Here is a 19,951-nt window from a genome sequence, read left to right as displayed (position 1 = left end):
TGTAGTATTTAATTATGACTTTACAGAACTTTTGCCCCAGTGCAGGTGGGGTCTTGATGACCACATCTTCAGTCCACTACACCACTAGGTATACATCAGTAATGATCTGACCATGTGAAATATCTTGGATCATAACTTCACTGGGAAAATGTTAAGAGGAGGTGGAAAGTGCTAAATTACAGCTATGTACCTAATGGCTACCCTTTACAAAATACATTTAAAAAAAAAAAACACACATCTGCATAGAAAGCATGAGATGTGCCTGCATTGAAAAAGCATGAGATTTGTTGCTGGAGCATATGAAATACAATCAGTCCTTTGTCAGCTAGAGAGCTGACTCCATCAGCAGTTTTTCAAACCACAAAACACAAAAACCTTCATGACCTTCACAACACGCATTTGACCACAGAATCCTGACTGCTATGTTGATTAATGCTATGTTTCATTTTATATTCTTTAGCATTAAAATACTTCACATTCATTTACATTCACATTATTTGATCAGACATGCTATTTTTCCAGGGAAATTATTGTTCATATTTGAGACCTCTTTGAAATGGTTGAAATTTGTCTTGATTTTAAAACATCTTCTGCACTAAACTGCAAATTAAAGCCATAGTTCATACAGAAAAAGAAATAATGTTATCATTTACTCGTCTTTTCATTCCTAACCCAAATGACTTTCTTTCTTCTGTGGAACACAAAAGGATACATTTGGAATAATGTCACCCTCGGACTGGAGAATTCCAAAGAACCATTAATTGTTGGACTTGAGAACTGAATCAGCCCAATTTGTGAATGAATCATTCAGACCATTTTGTGAACAGAAACAATGATTCATTCAACAGATGACTCCAAAGAATGAGTCTAGAAAAAACAGTGCATTTTCCACATTTTCGTGACACTTTAATGGTGCTTTTTGTTATTTTAGAGCATTTTGGAGTCCAGTACACATTTACAGTCATTATACTGCAAAGAGTGGCCAGGATTTTCTTCAAAAAGAACAAAACATAGTCAGGTTTGGAATGACATATAAAAAGCTTTTAAATACGAGACTGTTTTGGGAGAAATTGGACGCCTCCCTAGTTGAAGTAATTGAGTGTGCTGATATTCCCATGAGGTAATTTTCTGAAAGTGCATAATGGGGTTCGGCCAAGTAATTAGTACACCACAAATATGACAGACACAGCTTTGGCTGTTGATGATATCCTTATCTGGTGAAAGTTTGATTAAAAATCTTTTTATTACTAATGCTCCAGATGACAATATATCATAGGCACATGAACACTGAATACATATATGTCCTCCACATAATGCACTGACAGCTGACAGGTGTGCTGAGCTGAAAATGAACCCTTGTCAGTTACATAAAGGCACGAATGTCCGGTTAGATTAAGGGAATATTCGTATCACTTTTGGCCTCGTGAGTTGCCAGGTGGATTTGGTGAAATAATTTCCATATGGCACTGACAACAGTGTGGGAAAGCAGATTAGTGCGGGAATATCTATGAGAGCAGGAATAAAAATTCAGTCTCTAGAGATAAAATCACACACAAGGGATGAAGTTTGTTCAGTAACAGAGAAACCCAATGTCAGCAGGCTTCACTGTGTGGACTGGCTCCATCTTATAGATCTCATCAGGGCAGAACTTGTTCTCAATGTTTCTTTATGTTTTCATTTTAATGTCTCCGCAGACATCATTAAAACATGAGTTTTATCAGTTTTATTAGCACATTGGCTGCATCATGGAGCCCATAAATTGTCCAGATCCCCACAACCTGGGCTTATACTGCATTCACACCATGTCAGATTTATCATAAATTAATAAAGTTTTAAATTGGCAGCCTTGAAAACTATGCATGTGTACATAAACCAACAAACTAAAAGCGTACAAAATAGCTTGAGCAATATCACACTGCGACAGCGTGACCTCTTGCAGACAGCCGAAGGATATTCAGAAAAACAGCATGATTGATGGTGTGACACTGCTTTTACACAACAGCTCAGTATACAAGAAGTTTATATTGAGGAATTTATATTTATAGATGCAATATTGCCTGTCAATGAAAACAGATCTAAACAAAGTAGCAGAATCTTTGCGTGTCTGTCTTGACGCAACTCACTGTTGTGGCTTTTCGTTCCTGAATAAATTAGCGTTTTTGAACAAACCGATTGAATGAAACTTTTAAAGACTCACTTGTTTCAAAATGAATCAGCAGGTTTGAATGAATAGGTTGCGTGACTGATTCAGTGACTTACCCATAAAACTTACTGCACAGCCCCTATAAGAATCAACAGCTGTGTCCTAATTCAGGGGCTATACATGTTTGAACGAATCAGCTGAAAGAACCAGTTGAATGAGTCAATGAAAACTCTCCACCACTAATACACCGACTGACAGCATGTTTTGTATATATTTATTCAATTAATCAAGCATAAGCATATCAATCTTAGCAACCTCTGTTTTTAAGTTCATTTCTGTTCACATTTTGCACGATTTTACAGGGGTTCATTAATGCCACACCCACAATATGAACGGGGCCATAGAAATGAATAATTTCAGCTCAGAGAAGAATTTGTATATTTGTATTTGTATCTTATAACTACAGTAATTCCAAAATGACTTGAATGGTGTACTTTCTTAATGACATCACTACTAGGGCCTCAGAAACCCAAAGAAGAGAAATAATGAACTTTTACAACTGCATTATAGCGGGCAGTTTATCCATCCACTTCTGAATTGACTACACAAAATGAGGCTGTAAATTCAACAGCATTTGCTGGACATACTCTGAGCACATGGAGTTCTTCCATGGTGGAGTACAGGAAACTTTGTTTACTCTGGATATTTAAGGGATGATGTCAGTTTGCTAGGTGTTAGCAAGAGATTCTCAATGGTTTCTAGTCATGTAGTGTTTGTGGCCACAGACATGGAATGTTCCATGCTGTGTTTCTGTTGCTATAGGAGGGGTTAAATAGTGACTTCAGAGTTAAACAAAGATTCAGAACCACAGTAAAAACTTGAATATGTAGTATATAATATTAATCAAAAATACAGTCTATAAGTGTGTCGCCTTTATCCAAACCCAGTGGTTTTAAGCTTTTCCCAGTGTTTAAATTGACATCTGTGTTGGTTGTATCTGACCACAATTAATCATCTCTTTTCATTCAACTGTAAATGAAGCAATTACAACAAAAACAGGATAATCTTAATAGCTCCTCATGCTGCTGAAATGGAGTTTAAATGTTTCTGATGCTCTCCCACTGGCACTGAATGACTAACATTAGACTACCAAATGACAAAGCAATGAAGTGAACGAACCAATCAAGCATGTCGTCATTGTCTCTTATCAAATAATGGAAATTAGCCTCTCTGACTCAATCCATACCCTTTGGCCAAAAGACAAAAGTTCACTCACATAGTTACTTTTACTTTATGTATTAAATATAATATTATCAGTAGCTATAAGGCCACACCTGATAACAGCACAGATAAATCATATCTCACATACTGAACTGAGCAGCAGGAGAGGAACTGCCTGCTGCTGGTTTATTTTTAGGGCCAGCACTATGTGGTCAAACAAACAAGGATCAATCTAAGTATAGCGGATGTTAACCCGGGTCAGGAAATAAGGGCACTGGTAACAAATCAGTCACTACATTAGAAAGCCATCTGACCAAAGCTGGGGTCGCAGATTAACAATATTAAGTAAAGTAAATCAAACTTCTCTTCATTAAAATAGTATATAATATATTAGCATATAATATATATTCATATTTTTCATTTATATTATTAATTTTATTTATTGTTAATAGTTTTATTTATTATTTTTATTATATATATATATATATATATATATATATATATATAAGTATTTATATAAAACTATACAAATATATATTATAAAAATATATACAATTGCCAAATCCTTAAATAATAATAATAATAATAATTACAAACGTAATAATAAAAATAACGATTGATAACAATAAATAAATAATAATAAAATAAAAATAAAATTGATAAAATCTATACAAAAACAGATGGTTTCAAAAGTTTAAATCCTAGCCTGTATAGTGGAGGCTCGTACTTCATAGATCATATGTCAAAAATAATATTTAAAATATATTTCAAATACAATATTTTTTCAAATATTTTCTAGAATAATATTTATAAATATATATTTTAAAAAACAATCCACAAACTTTTTATTTTGTCAAATACTTTTTTCCCCCCAGAAAAATCATTGCCAACATTGAAAGGGCTTGCTTGGATTTCAATTTCGTACGTCAAGGCGAGGATGGCAGAAAGCCTAGTCAATGCTGTCAGTCGTGACCAAAGTCTTAATTAAGATGTATATCACACAGTCTGACATACAGACATCTGGTGGCAAACAGTCTGCCATAGCTTTTTATCCAAGATCTCACTGGAGTGAACAATCTGACAAGCAACAGTTGTAAACAACAAAAAAGTGCAACTTTGTACAACAGACTTAATCCATATGTAGACATGAAAAGTGTTAAAGTAATGTGACAATGTTCTTGGGAATAGGGAAGGTTGGAGAGGTTGAGTACCAGAAATGAGGAAATTAAATGGAGAAATAAACAGACAAAAAACATCTATTTTTGCTCTTCTTTAACCACCAAGAATCTGAGTAATTCTGCAAGAGAATTCAGTATTTTGTTACAGACTGCTGCCAGAACACGTCCATCAGGCATGGAGGAGCTACAGTGGCATAACCCCTCATGCAGAACGTAATTCAAACAAGCTTGTTCTTTTCTTCTGCGTAATGCATCCCAAGGCGATAGGCCACCATGTCAAAGGCAGCGTATAAGAAACCGATGTTAAACAACAATATCAATGCAAAAATTACAGCTGACAGGCGCTGCTGCCTCTTGAACAAAACCCTCACTTGGAGAGAGTTCAGTCAGTGAGCGTAGTCTTGCATTTTTATTCTGAAACGATGATCAAAGAATCCCCTTCACATGCACTCAATACCGAATAAAGCACCTGCCGTGAGGTTCAAAAGTAAATAGCCTGTAATACATAGGCATACCTGCCTTAAAAGCATCTCACTTCAGATGGAGATGAAGTCTCATAAAGGCCTTTTGCGTGGTTCATCATTAGCATACACACAACACATTTTTCCAATCTACAGTGCAACTCTACCATAGGGAATTACTGCGCTTGGCAGGAACATTAATATAAAAGGGAGCCAGGCAGGAGCGTTTCAGAGGGAGCATCTCAGGACAGATGGGCTGGTTGCATGAGTTCTGAACAAAAGCCAGAGGGATTGGCAGGGGCACTGCTTTATTGTTTGCTGATTTCTTTTGACAAGTGGGCCCTTTAGCGTGTTGAGCTATTTTTTGTGTAAACATCTATCGACGTACTCAGAGGAGAGACTAAAACGTCTCCGGAGTGGCAAGTGAGAGGCGAACTCTATCAAGGATCCCAAAAAACAACTATCAAATCTCCAAAACTAACCTTTTTTTCAACTCTAGCAAGATCTGACAACTTCATTTGGTGATGGTGTAACAGTGTGAAATACTGTGTGTAATCTTATATAATTCTCATACCTTTCACAAACCTGAGGTTGGTAGGATTTTGAAAAGATTTTAAAACAAGTCTCTTATGCCCACCAAGACTAAATACAGTACAAACAGTACAAAAAAATAGGCCACACTGTACTGTATATATATATATTTTGTTTTTATATTTTGCACTTGTTGTTTTAGGGTTAACATAAATGTCCGTAAAATTAATAGATAGCATCCTGGCAGAAAAATTACCAGTACATTGGCATTTTTTTACAGTGTAATATTGTGAAATATTATTACAATTTAAAAGAACTGTTCTCTACTTTAACATATTTAAACTGTAATTTATTCCTGTGATGGCAAAGCTGATTTTTTTTAATTTGTCATTACTCCTTCAAGTCAAGTCACCTTTATTTATATAGCGCTTTTAACAATACAGATTGTGTCAAAGCACTTAACAGTATCAAATTGGAGGATAGAGCGTCAGTAATGTATAATAATAAGATTAAACACTCAATTTTCAGTTAAAGGCATTTCATTATTGAATTCAATGATGTCATTGTCTAGCTCAGTTTAGTTTAAATAGTATCTGTGAAATCAAATTGACGATAATCGCTAAATTACGAAATCACTAAATTGACATTCAGTGTTACATGACACTTGTTCCATAAGAAACATTTATTATTCATTATTATCAATGCTGAAAACCATTGTGTCACTTAATGTTTTTGTGGAAACCGTAATATATTTTTCAGGATTCTTTTATCAATTGAGAGTTCAAAACAACAACATTTATTTGAAATAGTAATGTTTTTGTAACAATGTAAACATCTTTACTGTCATTTTTGATCAATTTAATGTATCCTTGGTGAATAAAAGTATTAACACTATATTTAAAAAACCTGACAGACTCCATACTTCTGAATGGTAGTGTTTCCTGGCATATTATATTGCAGTACAACTTGTTATCCATCAGTATTGACCGTGGTAAGATTTACATTCGACAATAACAATGCTAATGAACCAATTTCGAAACTGATTAATATAAATAATTACACTGGTTTGTGTTTTGTATGGAGAGGCTGGATACGCTGCAGTGCTGTGGAATGTTCAATCATCGGACTATGGATTCATTCTCATTAGTATTCATTTGATCCGGCTAGCCATCTGAAATGACAGTGATGCATTCCTTAGATCGCCTCAGGGTTGGACAACTGAAATATTTCTTGCCACATATCTGAAAACCCAGTATTTATTAAATATGAACTAGTTCTGTCACCAACCCTTGAAACATTTCACTTAACTGTACGGAATGCTGACAGAAACAACAAAGATCTCACTGCATGTACTGCCGTTTTTATTCTGACAAGACATGAGACCAGATTCTACACCACAATGTTTCTATAAAGGCTTGGACATTCACACAAATCAATGCTGAACTACTGAACTCATTCATCATGTGGGTAACTGTGATGCTTCCAACACAAACTGATGTTCACTGATGTAACTTCGTCTTCCAAGGGGAGGTCCAGAATAAAAACTAGCCCATAAAAGGATATTCACACAGTAGGCGCTTCTTGTATTTTCCAAAATAACCCCCACTTCTTCTTTTAAAGAAGTTTCCTTGAAAAATATAGATCAGCTGATAAGCACAAGGTGATTTCTAAATGAGTCAGATTTTCCTTTAAAATGACTTTACGTTCAGTTTCATCACATTTTGAAATGAGTCATGATTCAGTGGAGAATCAATTAATCATCTGACAGTATTTTCTTGGCAGGTGTAGTTTAAAACAATGCTAGCTTTTATTTGATGGATCTTGAGCAACCATGGAATTTTCTTTTGTCATGGACTGTAACGATGGTTAACTTCGCTGGAGAAATAATAAAACAGAAATCAGCACGTTTGTCACCTCCTATGAATGCCTGTAGGAGTGGGAGGATAGTGTATATGAGTCACTGATGAGATGCTTCAACCTTCCACAATTAACTAACAATGCTCTTTAATTTCCTTATTATTCACACTAACTTAAAAAGTTAAAAACAAAATAGTTCCTGAGCTTGTCTGACCACTGACCTGTGGAGTTCAGGCAAAAATAACAACGGTCTCATCCTCATCTGGTTCCAAATATGTATGACTTTATTTCTTCTGTGGAACACAAAAGATGGCTTTTTGATAAATAATTTTAATCTATAATCTTCCTTTCTAGTGTGATTCTGTGACCAGATCATTGAGGGAATTGAATCACCGATCTGTGAATGATTCATCTTAAAATGAATGAATGATTCATTCAAAAGAATCAACTGTTTCAAATCAGACATTACTATTTATCTCATTCCTGTAAAGTAAAGACAACAGAATTTTCGGTATTATTTAATTTCCATGCTACTGTGCCTGTAAGCCTTTAATTCAAGCCCCCTTTTCATATAAAATATCAATAACAGCACTTTTCTGTGCTCGCAGTAAGAGTTTGGGTTTGCAGTCAGCTCCTATATAGTTTCTAACAACTCTAGCCTTCAATAAATGCCAGTTCACAAAGCCTGCACTACATTTTGACAGATTCAAATGACAATCCACACAGAAATGAAGTTTTGAGGTTTGAAATCTGAAGTATGTTTTCATAGTGCATCAAGCTCTTTTATCTCAAAAGATGAAGGAGAATTTCTTAAGAATTCATCATATAACTCCTTTAAAGTCAAGCACAGCTTGGTAATGCGCGCCTGAGCTGATGTGGAGAGGAAAAGTTCAACATTTTATGACATTCTCCATCCAATACTTTGTTTTCCAGATGGTCACTCTCCTTTTGACAGGCTCATTAAAGAATGCGGTCTGGTGCATGCAAAGCTACAGTGAGTGGATTTTCAGTGCATCTGTTTGATTCGACTATGTCACTATCCTTTCCAGATCGAAACGACTACCAGCTTCAACCCCATCGTTCCATTCGCATAAAGGCTTACCCAGGCAGCTCAGCGTTTAGCCATTGGCTGCCCTACTTTCGGCCTCGGCTATGAGAGTGAATGGACTAAATTGGATGGAAACGTTTTTACTCGTTTGTGCAACTGACCGTTCACCACAAGGCTTTTGGTTGGTCAGGCAGACTCACTGGAGGATTGCTTCTTTCTTATGTGCTGCAGACGCTTACAACCTACTTCCTAAGGGAAATGCGCAAGACACAGTTGGGAGCATTCTTTCTGAAGACAAATAGAAAATGGCAGGCTAGTTTTTTTTTCTGGATATACTAGAGTAGAAACCTATTTATAGCTTTAGATGGCAAGGATAGAGTGAGTAACTTGAGACTCAGATGGTACCATTCTGAAAAACTGCAGCTATAACCACATCAGGGCTGTATTTTGATGTGGAGATAAGAGCTAATCTCAGAAGAGCAGTGAGTTAGCTTAGTCAACGTGATTCACAGCATTTCATTTTGCTACGGTACACCTAATTAATTAATTAATGTGTAAACAGTAATTAATTGCTATCCAGTGACCCCGCAGACAGTCTAAAAGCTAAAACCACAGCAAGCGGGTCTGATTTTACGAGTTTGTGCATCTCTGATGCTGCTTATTAACTAATGCAGGCTAACATGCTGGCTAACATGCCTGGGCGTGCAGTAATTTTATTTTGTGTGTGCCCTTGTTAGGTTCTTCCTCAAAGGCGGTGTTCTAAATTTAATTCAGAGAGTGAGGCACTTAAAGCTGAGCCTATATTAAATATTACATAACTGAATAAATGAAAACCATCAGTCATACTTTCAAACAACTGGTTAACTGTAAATCAGCATTAGCATTAGCCTTCAGGCATGATGCCCATGTGCATGTGATTAATGGTCACAACATTATTTAGAGCCATCTGCTTGTGGAGCGCTTCCTCTAATTGCATCAAAGGCAGGTTACCTGAAACCAGTAAATTACCCAAAGTTCTCTTAAATGTTTGTAACGGCTAAGAGGCACTTCCTTAAAGATTTCCTGACAGACAGGACTATAAGAGGAAAGTCCTAAAAGGGGGAACCTCAAAGGAAAACAGAAAGAGAGCAGAGTGAGTCACCACAGACAGATGACAGGATGGGTCGTGACACAGTTAAGCAATTTTTTTTCTGTGATACAACAACAAATAAGCAATACACCATAAAAATACACACACACACACACACACACACGTTGGTTTTTGTGGTGTATGGGGACTCTCCATAGGCGTAATGGTTTTTATACTGAACAAACTGTGTGTGCTATTGCCCTACACCAACCCTACACCTAAACTTAGCCCTCACAGGAGACTTTGTGCATTTTTAGATTTTCAAAAAAACACCATTTAGTATGTTTTTAAGCCTTTTGAATTACGGGGGCATAGGCAGTGTCCTCATAAACCACCTTCATATTGTAATACCTCTGTCATACCCATGTCATTATACAAATTTGTGTCCTCATAAACCACACACATATATGTGTGTATATATATATATATATATATATATATATATATATATATATATATATATATAAAATATTTTTTTATGTTTTTAGAGTCTCTTAAATTCACCAATCTAAATTTATTTGATCAAAAATACAGTCGAAACAGCAATATTGTGAAATGTTATTAAAATAACTGTTTTCTATTCAAATATATTTTCAAATGCAATTTATGTGATGGCAAAGCTGAATTTTCAGCAGCCATTTCTTCAGTGTAACAAGACCCTTCAGAAATCATTCTAATATGCTGATTTGGTGCTCAAGAAATATATATTAATATTAATGTTGAAGACAGTCGGTGCTCAATAATTTTGTGGAAACTCTGATTTTTCTTTTGGTGAAGATTCCTATTTGAATTTTTACTTTTTTTATTTGAACAAATTTTGTTTGTCCTTACTGTCAGTATTGATTAGCCTATATTTCAAAACATCCTTGCTGAATAAGAGTATTTTTTAATGTATTTTTAAAAAAGTGAAAAACTTACTGACCCCAAACATTTGAATGATAATGCAGAGGTCTATTTTTTTCATTTTCAGCCAGATCAACCAGTTCTACCCTTTGCCATTTTGAAAAGGTCACAAAAAGTCAAACATCCCACAATAAAATGATGCTGTAATCCAAATGTCTTTGAAATCTCAAACACTGTGCTGCAGTATTTCTATAGTCATAATTTAATTCATTGTTTGCATAAATCACACCCTCTGTCATCCATCATCTTAATCACAAACACCAGGCCAGCCAGGATTCCACGGCTGAGGCATAAAATATGAATATTCTAATGACTTTCCTCATGACTAAGATTCACACACACCAATGGATAAACACAAAATGCAAGAATAGAATGACCGATATGCACTAATATTCACACAGATCTTACATTTCTCAGGCAACCTCAATCTCAACAGACTAAAGTATTGGAAAGATACAGCAGTACAACTAAATGGCCAACACCTAAACAATGGCCTTCAATGAAACGTTGGTTTACCTTATCAGGATAACACCATATTTCATTTTTGTCAGGAATAAAAACAATAAGGGATAGAAGTACAGTGTGTTCAATGGATTGTACAGTTGTTTTAACACACTGATTTTTCAGCTGATTGAATGTCTTTCCGAAAACTTTCAAGCAGATAAAAACTCCTTAAAAAAAAAAGACTGTAGACTGTAAGTCTACCCCTCATAGCCTCTTTTTCATCTGCATAAAATTCGTTATGACGTCTAACCTGACTAAGCCCAACAATGACCCAAATTTGTAGTAGATCCAATCAGAGCAATGGCTCAAAAAAGTATATTTTAATGAAATTCCCAAAGTAGTTGGAAAATCTATTAGGGTATAAATTTGATTTGATACTTTTAGACTTATAATTATGACTTAAACACCACAAATGTTCCACACTTCATTTGCTAAATAAATAAACGTAAATGTAAAATTTAACTGTTGGTGGTGCTAGAGGGCTTCAGAAACTAAACCCAAATTTGGTCAGAAGATTTTATAGCTTTGCTGAATTTCATAAATGTCTCCACCTTAATGCTAGTTGAGTAAGTAAAAAAGTAGTACTGTAAGTAGCCACATTAATGGAAAACAGAATCAAGTAAAACACAAGCCAACTTCAGTGATTGCATACTGTTTATGCCACTGGAAAAAAAAAGAAGTAGGCTCTTTCTAAACTTAATTTTCTGCGTATAACTTGTGGGAATTTGCGCTGTTAATTGAACACATATGTGTCCATCCTCTCCAGAAAGTGACCCAGGATGATACATGGGACTTCTTATCATGTTAGCGACGGCCCCTCTTTTTACATTAAATAAGTCTTATTCTGAAAGTAGCATGTGTTTGTAATAAAAATGTCATGAAAGCAGAAAAAAAAACACGCACATACACACACCTTGAAATAATATAAACCATATGCCAACTGCTCAGGATGAAGCTGTAGCAATCGGTCACACAGGATGACAGACTTTTGCTTTTCCATGTCCAAAGTAAAAGAACCCTGTACACCTTAATATGAACTATGGTTTCTATTGTTTTGATTCGGTATGCACATTTATAAATATGATCTTGCACATGTGGCGGTTTCCCATGCACAAATCTTTCACATGCATGCACACAGACGAAACACACACCATGGTAGCCTGACATAAAAAGCTGTTTTTATGTGAATCCTTCCACTTAAAAAAGCCCTGAATTTGATCAGGCTTTTGTGTGCTGGCTGTCTGCAGCACCTCTTCAGCTGAGCACCACTATATTCACTGTTTTTGCGGCTTTCTTTTTCTCTCTGTCTCTTTCATTCTTTATGACTTACTCTTGTACAGCATCACCAATCTATTCACTAGCAGAGAAGAGGTCTCCGCAGGATGTGAGCAGCAATACAATCTTCTAGATAAGTAGCGAACAAACAGGGACACAGCAAACAGGTGTGAGAAGGTACAGGTCTGCCGCAATAGTGCCTGTCTGAATGTGTTGTCTTGTTGTGGGTGTTGAATGTCACAGAGTATTCAAAATTCAGCTCTTTATTAAAAAGTGAGAGCACATCTTTTGGGTCAAATACAGACGGTTTTAAAGTAGTACATTAGGTAAACTTACAAATAAAGGTTCTTTATTGGCATGAGTGGTTTCATGAATAACTTTTAACATCCATGGAACCTTTCCAAGGTTCTTTATAATGGAGAAAACTTTCTTCAGAATATCCAAATATTCTGACACACTTTATTTTAAAGGGGTCATATGATGCTTTTTAAAGATCATTATTTTGTGTGTTTGGTGTAACAGAGGAACTATAATAATGTACAGTATTTGAAAAATAATGTGTTTTTTGAACATTAAAGCATGTCAACATATTCTATGCCCTGCCGCGTCGTTTTCTACAAAGCTCTTCCTTCCAACAAGCGCAGTCTTCTCTGATTGGCCAGCAGACACAGTGCATTGTGATTGGCCGAACACCACAAGCACGCATCGGAAATGTAATGTCCCTTACCATAATCGCATGCTTCGGCTTTCAAAGTAAATATAAAGACAGTAAATAATGTCCTTAGTTTTACCATCAGTTCAAAACGCGTATTATTGGAGTACATTTTACAAGAATTATAACACTATTTCAGTTTTCTATTTCAAAATGTAATGTTTAATACAAAGTGTAACTTGATGGTTCTATGTAATTGTTTGTAAATTTTACTAGCAATTTCTGAATGAAAATTGTTTCATTGTACAGTTAACCAATTAGTGATATTTAGGTAATGCAGTTAAGATGGACATCTATTCAATAATTTTCAAGCTAATTGTTCAACTGAAAAAACACATTTTTGTTTTAAAGAATAATGCAAGCACAAAAAAAAACAAAGCCTTTTTTAACCCTCCAACCCAATGCCTTGCCCCATAGACTGCTATTGTAAGTGAATTGCAAACAAGGTTTTTGTTTGTTTTCACACACCAAGGGACGAATCAGTGAGTTGTCTGTGATAATCGACAGCGTGACACAGATGCAATCAATAGAGCTTAACTTGAATGGTACCCGGAACATTTCTTTAATACATGATAGGAATTATACCGAATGGAATACAGCAATAAAAGCTTGTTGGAACTACTGAACAAAGCGACAAACTAGTAAACTGAAACCCTTAGTGGTATCGATTGCTATTGAAGGAGGCTGTCTGACCTTTGTCTGACCTTGGGCTTGTGGAAATGTGTTCATTATTTTACACCACAAACTGATCTTTGCCATTACTGTCTGCTGCTAAGAGTCTGCTGATAGCTTTCTCCACAACTGCATCTCTAGCGTCTTTTTCCCTTTGGAATGTTGTAATGGTGAATTGTGAACTTCAGTCAGAGCATTACACTGATAAAAATCTGGTCTTTCCTCCTTTGTTTGTCATGAATCTTTGCTGTGAGGATTGCTAGTAATCTCTTGTCTAGTCTGTGGGGAAATATGGATAAGATGTTTACTGTATGTGCCTATAGACTTTGCCAGAACAATATCTGCAATAAGTTATTTAATATTTATTACATGACCTTCAAATTTGACATTTCTTTTATTGGTTTTATTGTTACATGATAAGTAAATGAATTCCTGCGTTTAGTTACTCCACAATGACTTTAATGCATATTAACTACTTTTTTTTCAGTGATTTCAAACTTTTAATGAGAGTTTTTTTTTACAATCTCAGGCACAGTCATACGACCTTGACATTTCTGCCTCATAAAATATCAGAAATTGAAAACCTATTTATTATAGAAAATGTGTATTTGAGTCATTCAAGTCAGCATGACTTGAATGACTCGAATTGTATTTATTTGTTTAATAATACATGATATAATTGAAATATATAAATGAATAGATCAAGTTATGGTCTATATAACTTCCATTATAATTCATTTTTTAAATAATACATTATTTAATTCAAATATATAATTGAGTGTCACATCACTGACTCATAAACTCATACACATTGTCAGTATGTTGTCTATGAGAGTGTGTGTTTGTTTGAATGTGGGTGTCCTCGTTCCTGCCACGCATCCATATGTGTGTCTGTTTATTTACAAGAGCTGGAATGCATGCACGTGCATATGTGTGTGGGTGAATCCGCACTCGTGCTCGAGTGAGAAACACAGTGTGTAATGCTCAGCTCATTATGTTTCATAGTTCGGTAAATTTTGATGAATAGAGGAGTGTTCCCTCTCTCAGGACCTGCCACATCGGTCACGCTGAGAGCCATCTGTGCGATTGGGCTTCGCTCTCATGCATACTACATCTCATGCCTACAGGAGTTCAGCGCCTTTACTTTTAAGACTCTAGTGTATCTATTGTAATATGCATATACAAAATGTCACACTGGCAGGATAGAACAAGTGCCAGGTATGAAACTAAAAATCATGTAAAAGGGTCACTTTATTATTAGTAGTAGTAGAAGTATTAGTAGTAATAATTTTATTATCAAAATAATATTATGTCTCAAATGTCTACTAATATTTTTAAATTGGCTTAAGCATATATACGCATATAAACATATAGATTCTATATACATTATCAATCTAAAGTTAAGAAAATGGCTTCAACACATAACGGCATCATTAAATAATATTCACAATATTTTAGTGTTTATTATTATTGTTGTTATCGTTAAATTAATATTATTTGTCACTGTCTACTTATAATATTAATTGGGCTAAATTATGATCATAACATAGTGACTATCTATATAACAAAAAAATTATCAAACAACAAACCCTAAACTATAAAACATTTTAGGGTTTGTTGTTATTTATTTATTTGTTATTATTATTATTGGTAATTAATAAAAAAAAAAATTGTCATTATGTCTACTTAGAATTTGAATGATTTATTAAAAACATATACTCATAATGTACTGGCCCTATTCTCTATATTGTAAATAACTATTTTGACATATAAGCTGTAACATAATATTAGTCATTCAGTGAGATATTGGTCATACCAACCCAGCCCTATTATGACCTCTTTAAATTACAGCATTGTGCAATACTGAAATGTACAGGTTTGCACAAATCCATTACATTAAACTTCCTCTTGCTTTGAGTACAGTTGTTCCTTATAGACTCAGTTTAGGCAGTTATCTCTCTTTATAAGGTGTCTCTGTATTGTTACCTTTGATTTTTATCTGTATTGTCTTTCCTGCTGGATTCCTGCTCTGCAGAATGCAAATTTCTAGCAATGTTATCATCTACATTTTCAGCAAAGTCTGTGGGCAGAGAATCTGACGGCCAAAAGCTTTCAGAAGAACCTGGAAAAAAATTTAACACAACACATGCCTGCATTCTTCTAAGACGAGCTAATTTGTCTGCGAGATCGATTCAAAGCCAAGACTCAATGGATTTTGAGTGTGACAAATTGAATTGAGTAATTAAGATCAGAACGATTGATAGCTTTTAGAATTCTGACAATAAATGTGTTGCTCACCCATTTCTCAGTGATTCCTGATAGATAACAACAGACATGGATTTAAAGTATTAAAAACAATAATCTGTGAAACCAAGACTCCACAGTTACCTCATCCTCCAACATTACCCTTAATTGTTCTAATGCCTCCAGCAAACCCGCTGCAGAAGAAATCCCTGACACCCAAAGCTCTGGTAAAGAACAGTAAAGAACCTGCTGTGTACTGGGGCAGCCTGGTACAAATAGAGTTGTGTCATGCTTGGACTCCCTAACACTGCCTCCCTTAACACACACACACAAACATACACTTAAACACCCCTCAGTGCCTGGCACTGAACACACACCGGCACACAACAGACCTGGTAACTCAGAGCTGACCACCTCTGCAGCTGAACCAACTGCCTCCACATCTACAACACTGGAGAAAGCTTGCTGATTGCATTATGGAATGCATTTAATGCAATTATACATAGTCAAGAAAAATTAAGAGGTTGTGTAACAGTTGCATGTCCAAAATGTACACTTACTGTAACTCTAACACAATTTACAGCGGAAGAAGGCTTTCTGTTTCTCAAAATGAACCCCTAGTGCAATTAAAACAGCTCTCCAGAGAAGAACAAAGGGTGGGCTATTATCTGGCAGCCCATCTTGATACCACCCTTGAGGGAGAAATGTACCTTACTATGAAGAAGATGTAATCTCCATGTAATTGGTTTGTTGAAACGCTCACCTCTTAATCTATGTAAAATGAGGCATTCTGACAGAGGTGAGAAAACTCAGTAATGGGATACTGAAACCTGTCCATTATACACTAAAACTAATCTGAGATTGTTTCATGTCTATACTATGTTTATATCTATACTGTATAAGCAGTAACGTATATATGCAGTGTGTGTATATACAGCAGGCTATATACAGTATAGTCAACATTTGAAGTGCATCAAAGCCTTTCATCAATGTTGTCCTAAAACACATTCTTGGACAACTTTGATTAACTTTCTTGATCCACTTCAAATGTTGACTACTATCTGTGTGTGTGTGTGTGTGTGTGTGTGTATATATATATATATATATATATATATATATATATATATACATACTCATGTAAACTGGTATATATCACAAATCTCAAGTGAGTGATTGGTTATATCAATGCAAAATGTTAAATAAATTATCGCCCAGCTCTTTATATAAAGTTAGATATACTGTATAGTACTGTATTGTCTTAAAAAAATGTTGTTGTTTCAACAAACAACAAATTGCTCATGCAAGACAATATATATACGGTATAAAATCTCAACTGCTTGATTGCTTGTATCATCACACAATGTAAACTATATTATTGCCCAACTCTAATCTGATAAATGTGACTATGAAGATATTAAGATATTATAAACATTAAACATTAACATCATGATTGAATGAAACAGTGTGTCTCATGAAAAGTGGTATACAAAGCAATTTGAGTTGACTTAATATATGTATATCCTATACATTTCTTATATATTCATAGTATATATAGAATAAAATCATATTTTTAATCACACAATATATTATGTGATTATCAGTGAATATATATCGTTACAAGTGGCACCAGTCCATGTATATTCCTAAAATGGACACCAATAGACTATTATAGAAAAGCCCCTCTGCCAGGCAGCTGTATTAAATCAATGACATCATCACTCTCTTTGGTTCTGCAATACTGTCAAGTCCACAATGTTGCACAAGCATTATTGGAAGTTATACATTGAATAGTCCCTTTGCTCCAGGGTCTATCATTTGGATTATGTCATCCTGTACATAAACTACAGCCTGGAAACATTCTGGATGACACATTCATAAGTACCATAACTGTACAAATTATACATTAAAAAGAACAAGATGGTACTGTGAGCTAATTACCCATGGAAAATGCAGCTGAGCTTGGTATTAAAAAGGAACCGCTCTCTTACACACACTTGCATTATACACAGTGCACAGCACACACAGCCAAATACACATCTATAAATACATCCATGCACACATAAATCAAAGCACATCCCTGATAAATTAAGTTATCTCACATTTCTGAAGTGTTTGGGCCAAACATCATAATGACTATGTTTGCATGCACATTATTTTGCGATTATGTTTATATTCTGGCATCCATAAAAGACATTGCCATGTATTATGGTCCATAACAGTAACTCAATCAAATCATTGATGTCTTTAACAAACAAAGAAACACAAGAGTGCATCAGCATATTTTAATTTTTGCGCAAGTAAATGGCCATTTTTACATGCGCATCATCTTCAATAGACTGGTATTTCATAACTATCTTTAACCTGATTATTGATAATGGCAATCAGGTTAATGCACTTTAACCAGAATATACGACCGAATTCTGATTAATGCTGTAATATTATTGAGCACGTAAACGCAGTCATTGAGTCTGTGTAATAATATATACACAGATGATGTCAGTTTCTGGGCAATGGGCCTAAAAGTTAATGTCACTGTATAAACATTATAGCTGGTTACGTTTTTCCCAATCAAAATCTGACCCAAACGTGAGGCATAAAAACATAAACGAGCTTTAAGCGTCCACCCTCCCTCTGAATAAAAAAGAAATCTGTTCATTTTAAAAGCCTGCTGAACTGCTTTTCAAGTGCTGAACTTACCATTGGCATTTTTCCCACATGTGAGGTGCTGATAGGGCAAAAGGAGGCCGTACAACTCAGAATCATTGCTCAGAGCCTGCTCAAAAGATTCCAGTGTGAATTTGGGGATCCCGTTATCCTTCTCAACCATCGAGCTATTCAACACCCGGGTGAAGACCTCTCGGAAGAGGCTCTCCATACACGCGGTCAGGTATATGGCCGCATGCTCGTGGATGCGCGCCGCGACCCTGCTGTCCACCATCCACCTGAAGAACCTCCCCACGGAGAACACTAAGCCGCATCTCTCCGATTTCCCCCGGCTGAATTTATCCTCGGTGCTCATGTTGTACATGGACAGCGCGCTGAGCGCCGAGGCGGTGCAGTTGACCGAGATGGTCCACGAAAGGATCATCTTGATGGCACTTTGGACTTCGTATTTGGTGCATTTGCCGTAGCGCAAACTCAGCCGCTGCGCTTCCCTGACGATTCTCACCAGCGCGCGGCTCACGAGCGTGGAGAGGCGCGCCAGTAGATCCGCGGACACGGTCCCGAACCTCAACTCTTCCTCCTTGTTGAGCGCGTTCTCCACCTCCCCGAGGCTCCAGGGCACATCCTCAAGCTCGGGAAGTTTCGCACAGTGTCCGGAACACTCCAGGGTCTCGCCGTCTTCAGCCAGGACGGTGTTGACGGTGTCTAGGCTGTTGTGTCGACTGCGCATGGAGTCGGTCAGATGCCAGCAGTGCCCTCCATGCGCATAGGAGATGTGCGCCTCAGAGCAGCACAGAGACAAGCTGGATGACCTGAAGGAGTCCGCGGCTCCACCGTAACCCGAATCCAGCGTCAAATCCTCCAGGGTCCTCACCACGGATTTACCCCTTTTTGCCATAACTGCACTTCATATTGTCCACAAGGCTGAAAGCTAGGGGAAACGTTCCTTTGCAAACAAACGCCACTGCTTGGCTGCTTTATCCTGTCCACAATGTTACTGAAAAGCCACAGGCGAGTTCTCAAATTGTTGCGTTCACTGTTGAAAATGCGCCCCCAACTTTGAAGGAGCAGTGGTGTTGTTATGGCACACACTAGTGTGTTTGAAGGCTGCGAAGCATCAGTTGAAGGAGGAGCCACATACAGTACTGCATCCAATACGCTGACGGGACCATTGCTGCGTACAGTTGGTTTTGAATTCGCACGGTGCTGCATGATGGTTCTGTGTACTTCTGTTCATCTGGAGATCCCCTCTAAAAAGGTCATGCAGAGACGTTAGATCGCGTAAAAATGAAACTCCCATTTTGACTCCAGCTTTAAAGAAAACAAGGTCTAGATCTAAATAATTCCTTTGTGTTATGATCATTAAAGGTCACTACAGACAGACAGACAGACAGACAGACAGACAGACA

General features: G+C 36.3%; 1 protein-coding gene across 1 annotated transcript in view; it reads right to left on the bottom strand.

Moving 5' to 3' along the window:
* Positions 1-19,640, bottom strand: part of LOC306842820 (ankyrin repeat and BTB/POZ domain-containing protein 3-B) — a 59,020-nt gene extending 39,380 nt beyond the window's left edge. Inside the window, exon 1 of the mRNA XM_079373910.1 lies at positions 18,576-19,640. Within this exon, the coding sequence (XP_079230036.1) occupies positions 18,576-19,440 (865 nt within the window). The 5' untranslated portion in view covers positions 19,441-19,640. The remainder of the gene's footprint in view (positions 1-18,575) is intronic.
* Between the last annotated feature and the right edge of the window lie 311 nt (positions 19,641-19,951).

This window comes from Barbus barbus, assembly GCF_936440315.1.
Source record: "Barbus barbus genome assembly, chromosome: 23".
Lineage (NCBI taxonomy): Eukaryota > Metazoa > Chordata > Actinopteri > Cypriniformes > Cyprinidae > Barbus > Barbus barbus.
The sequence above is the reverse complement of the archived record's forward strand: the minus strand, read 5'-3'. Positions and strand labels throughout refer to the sequence as shown.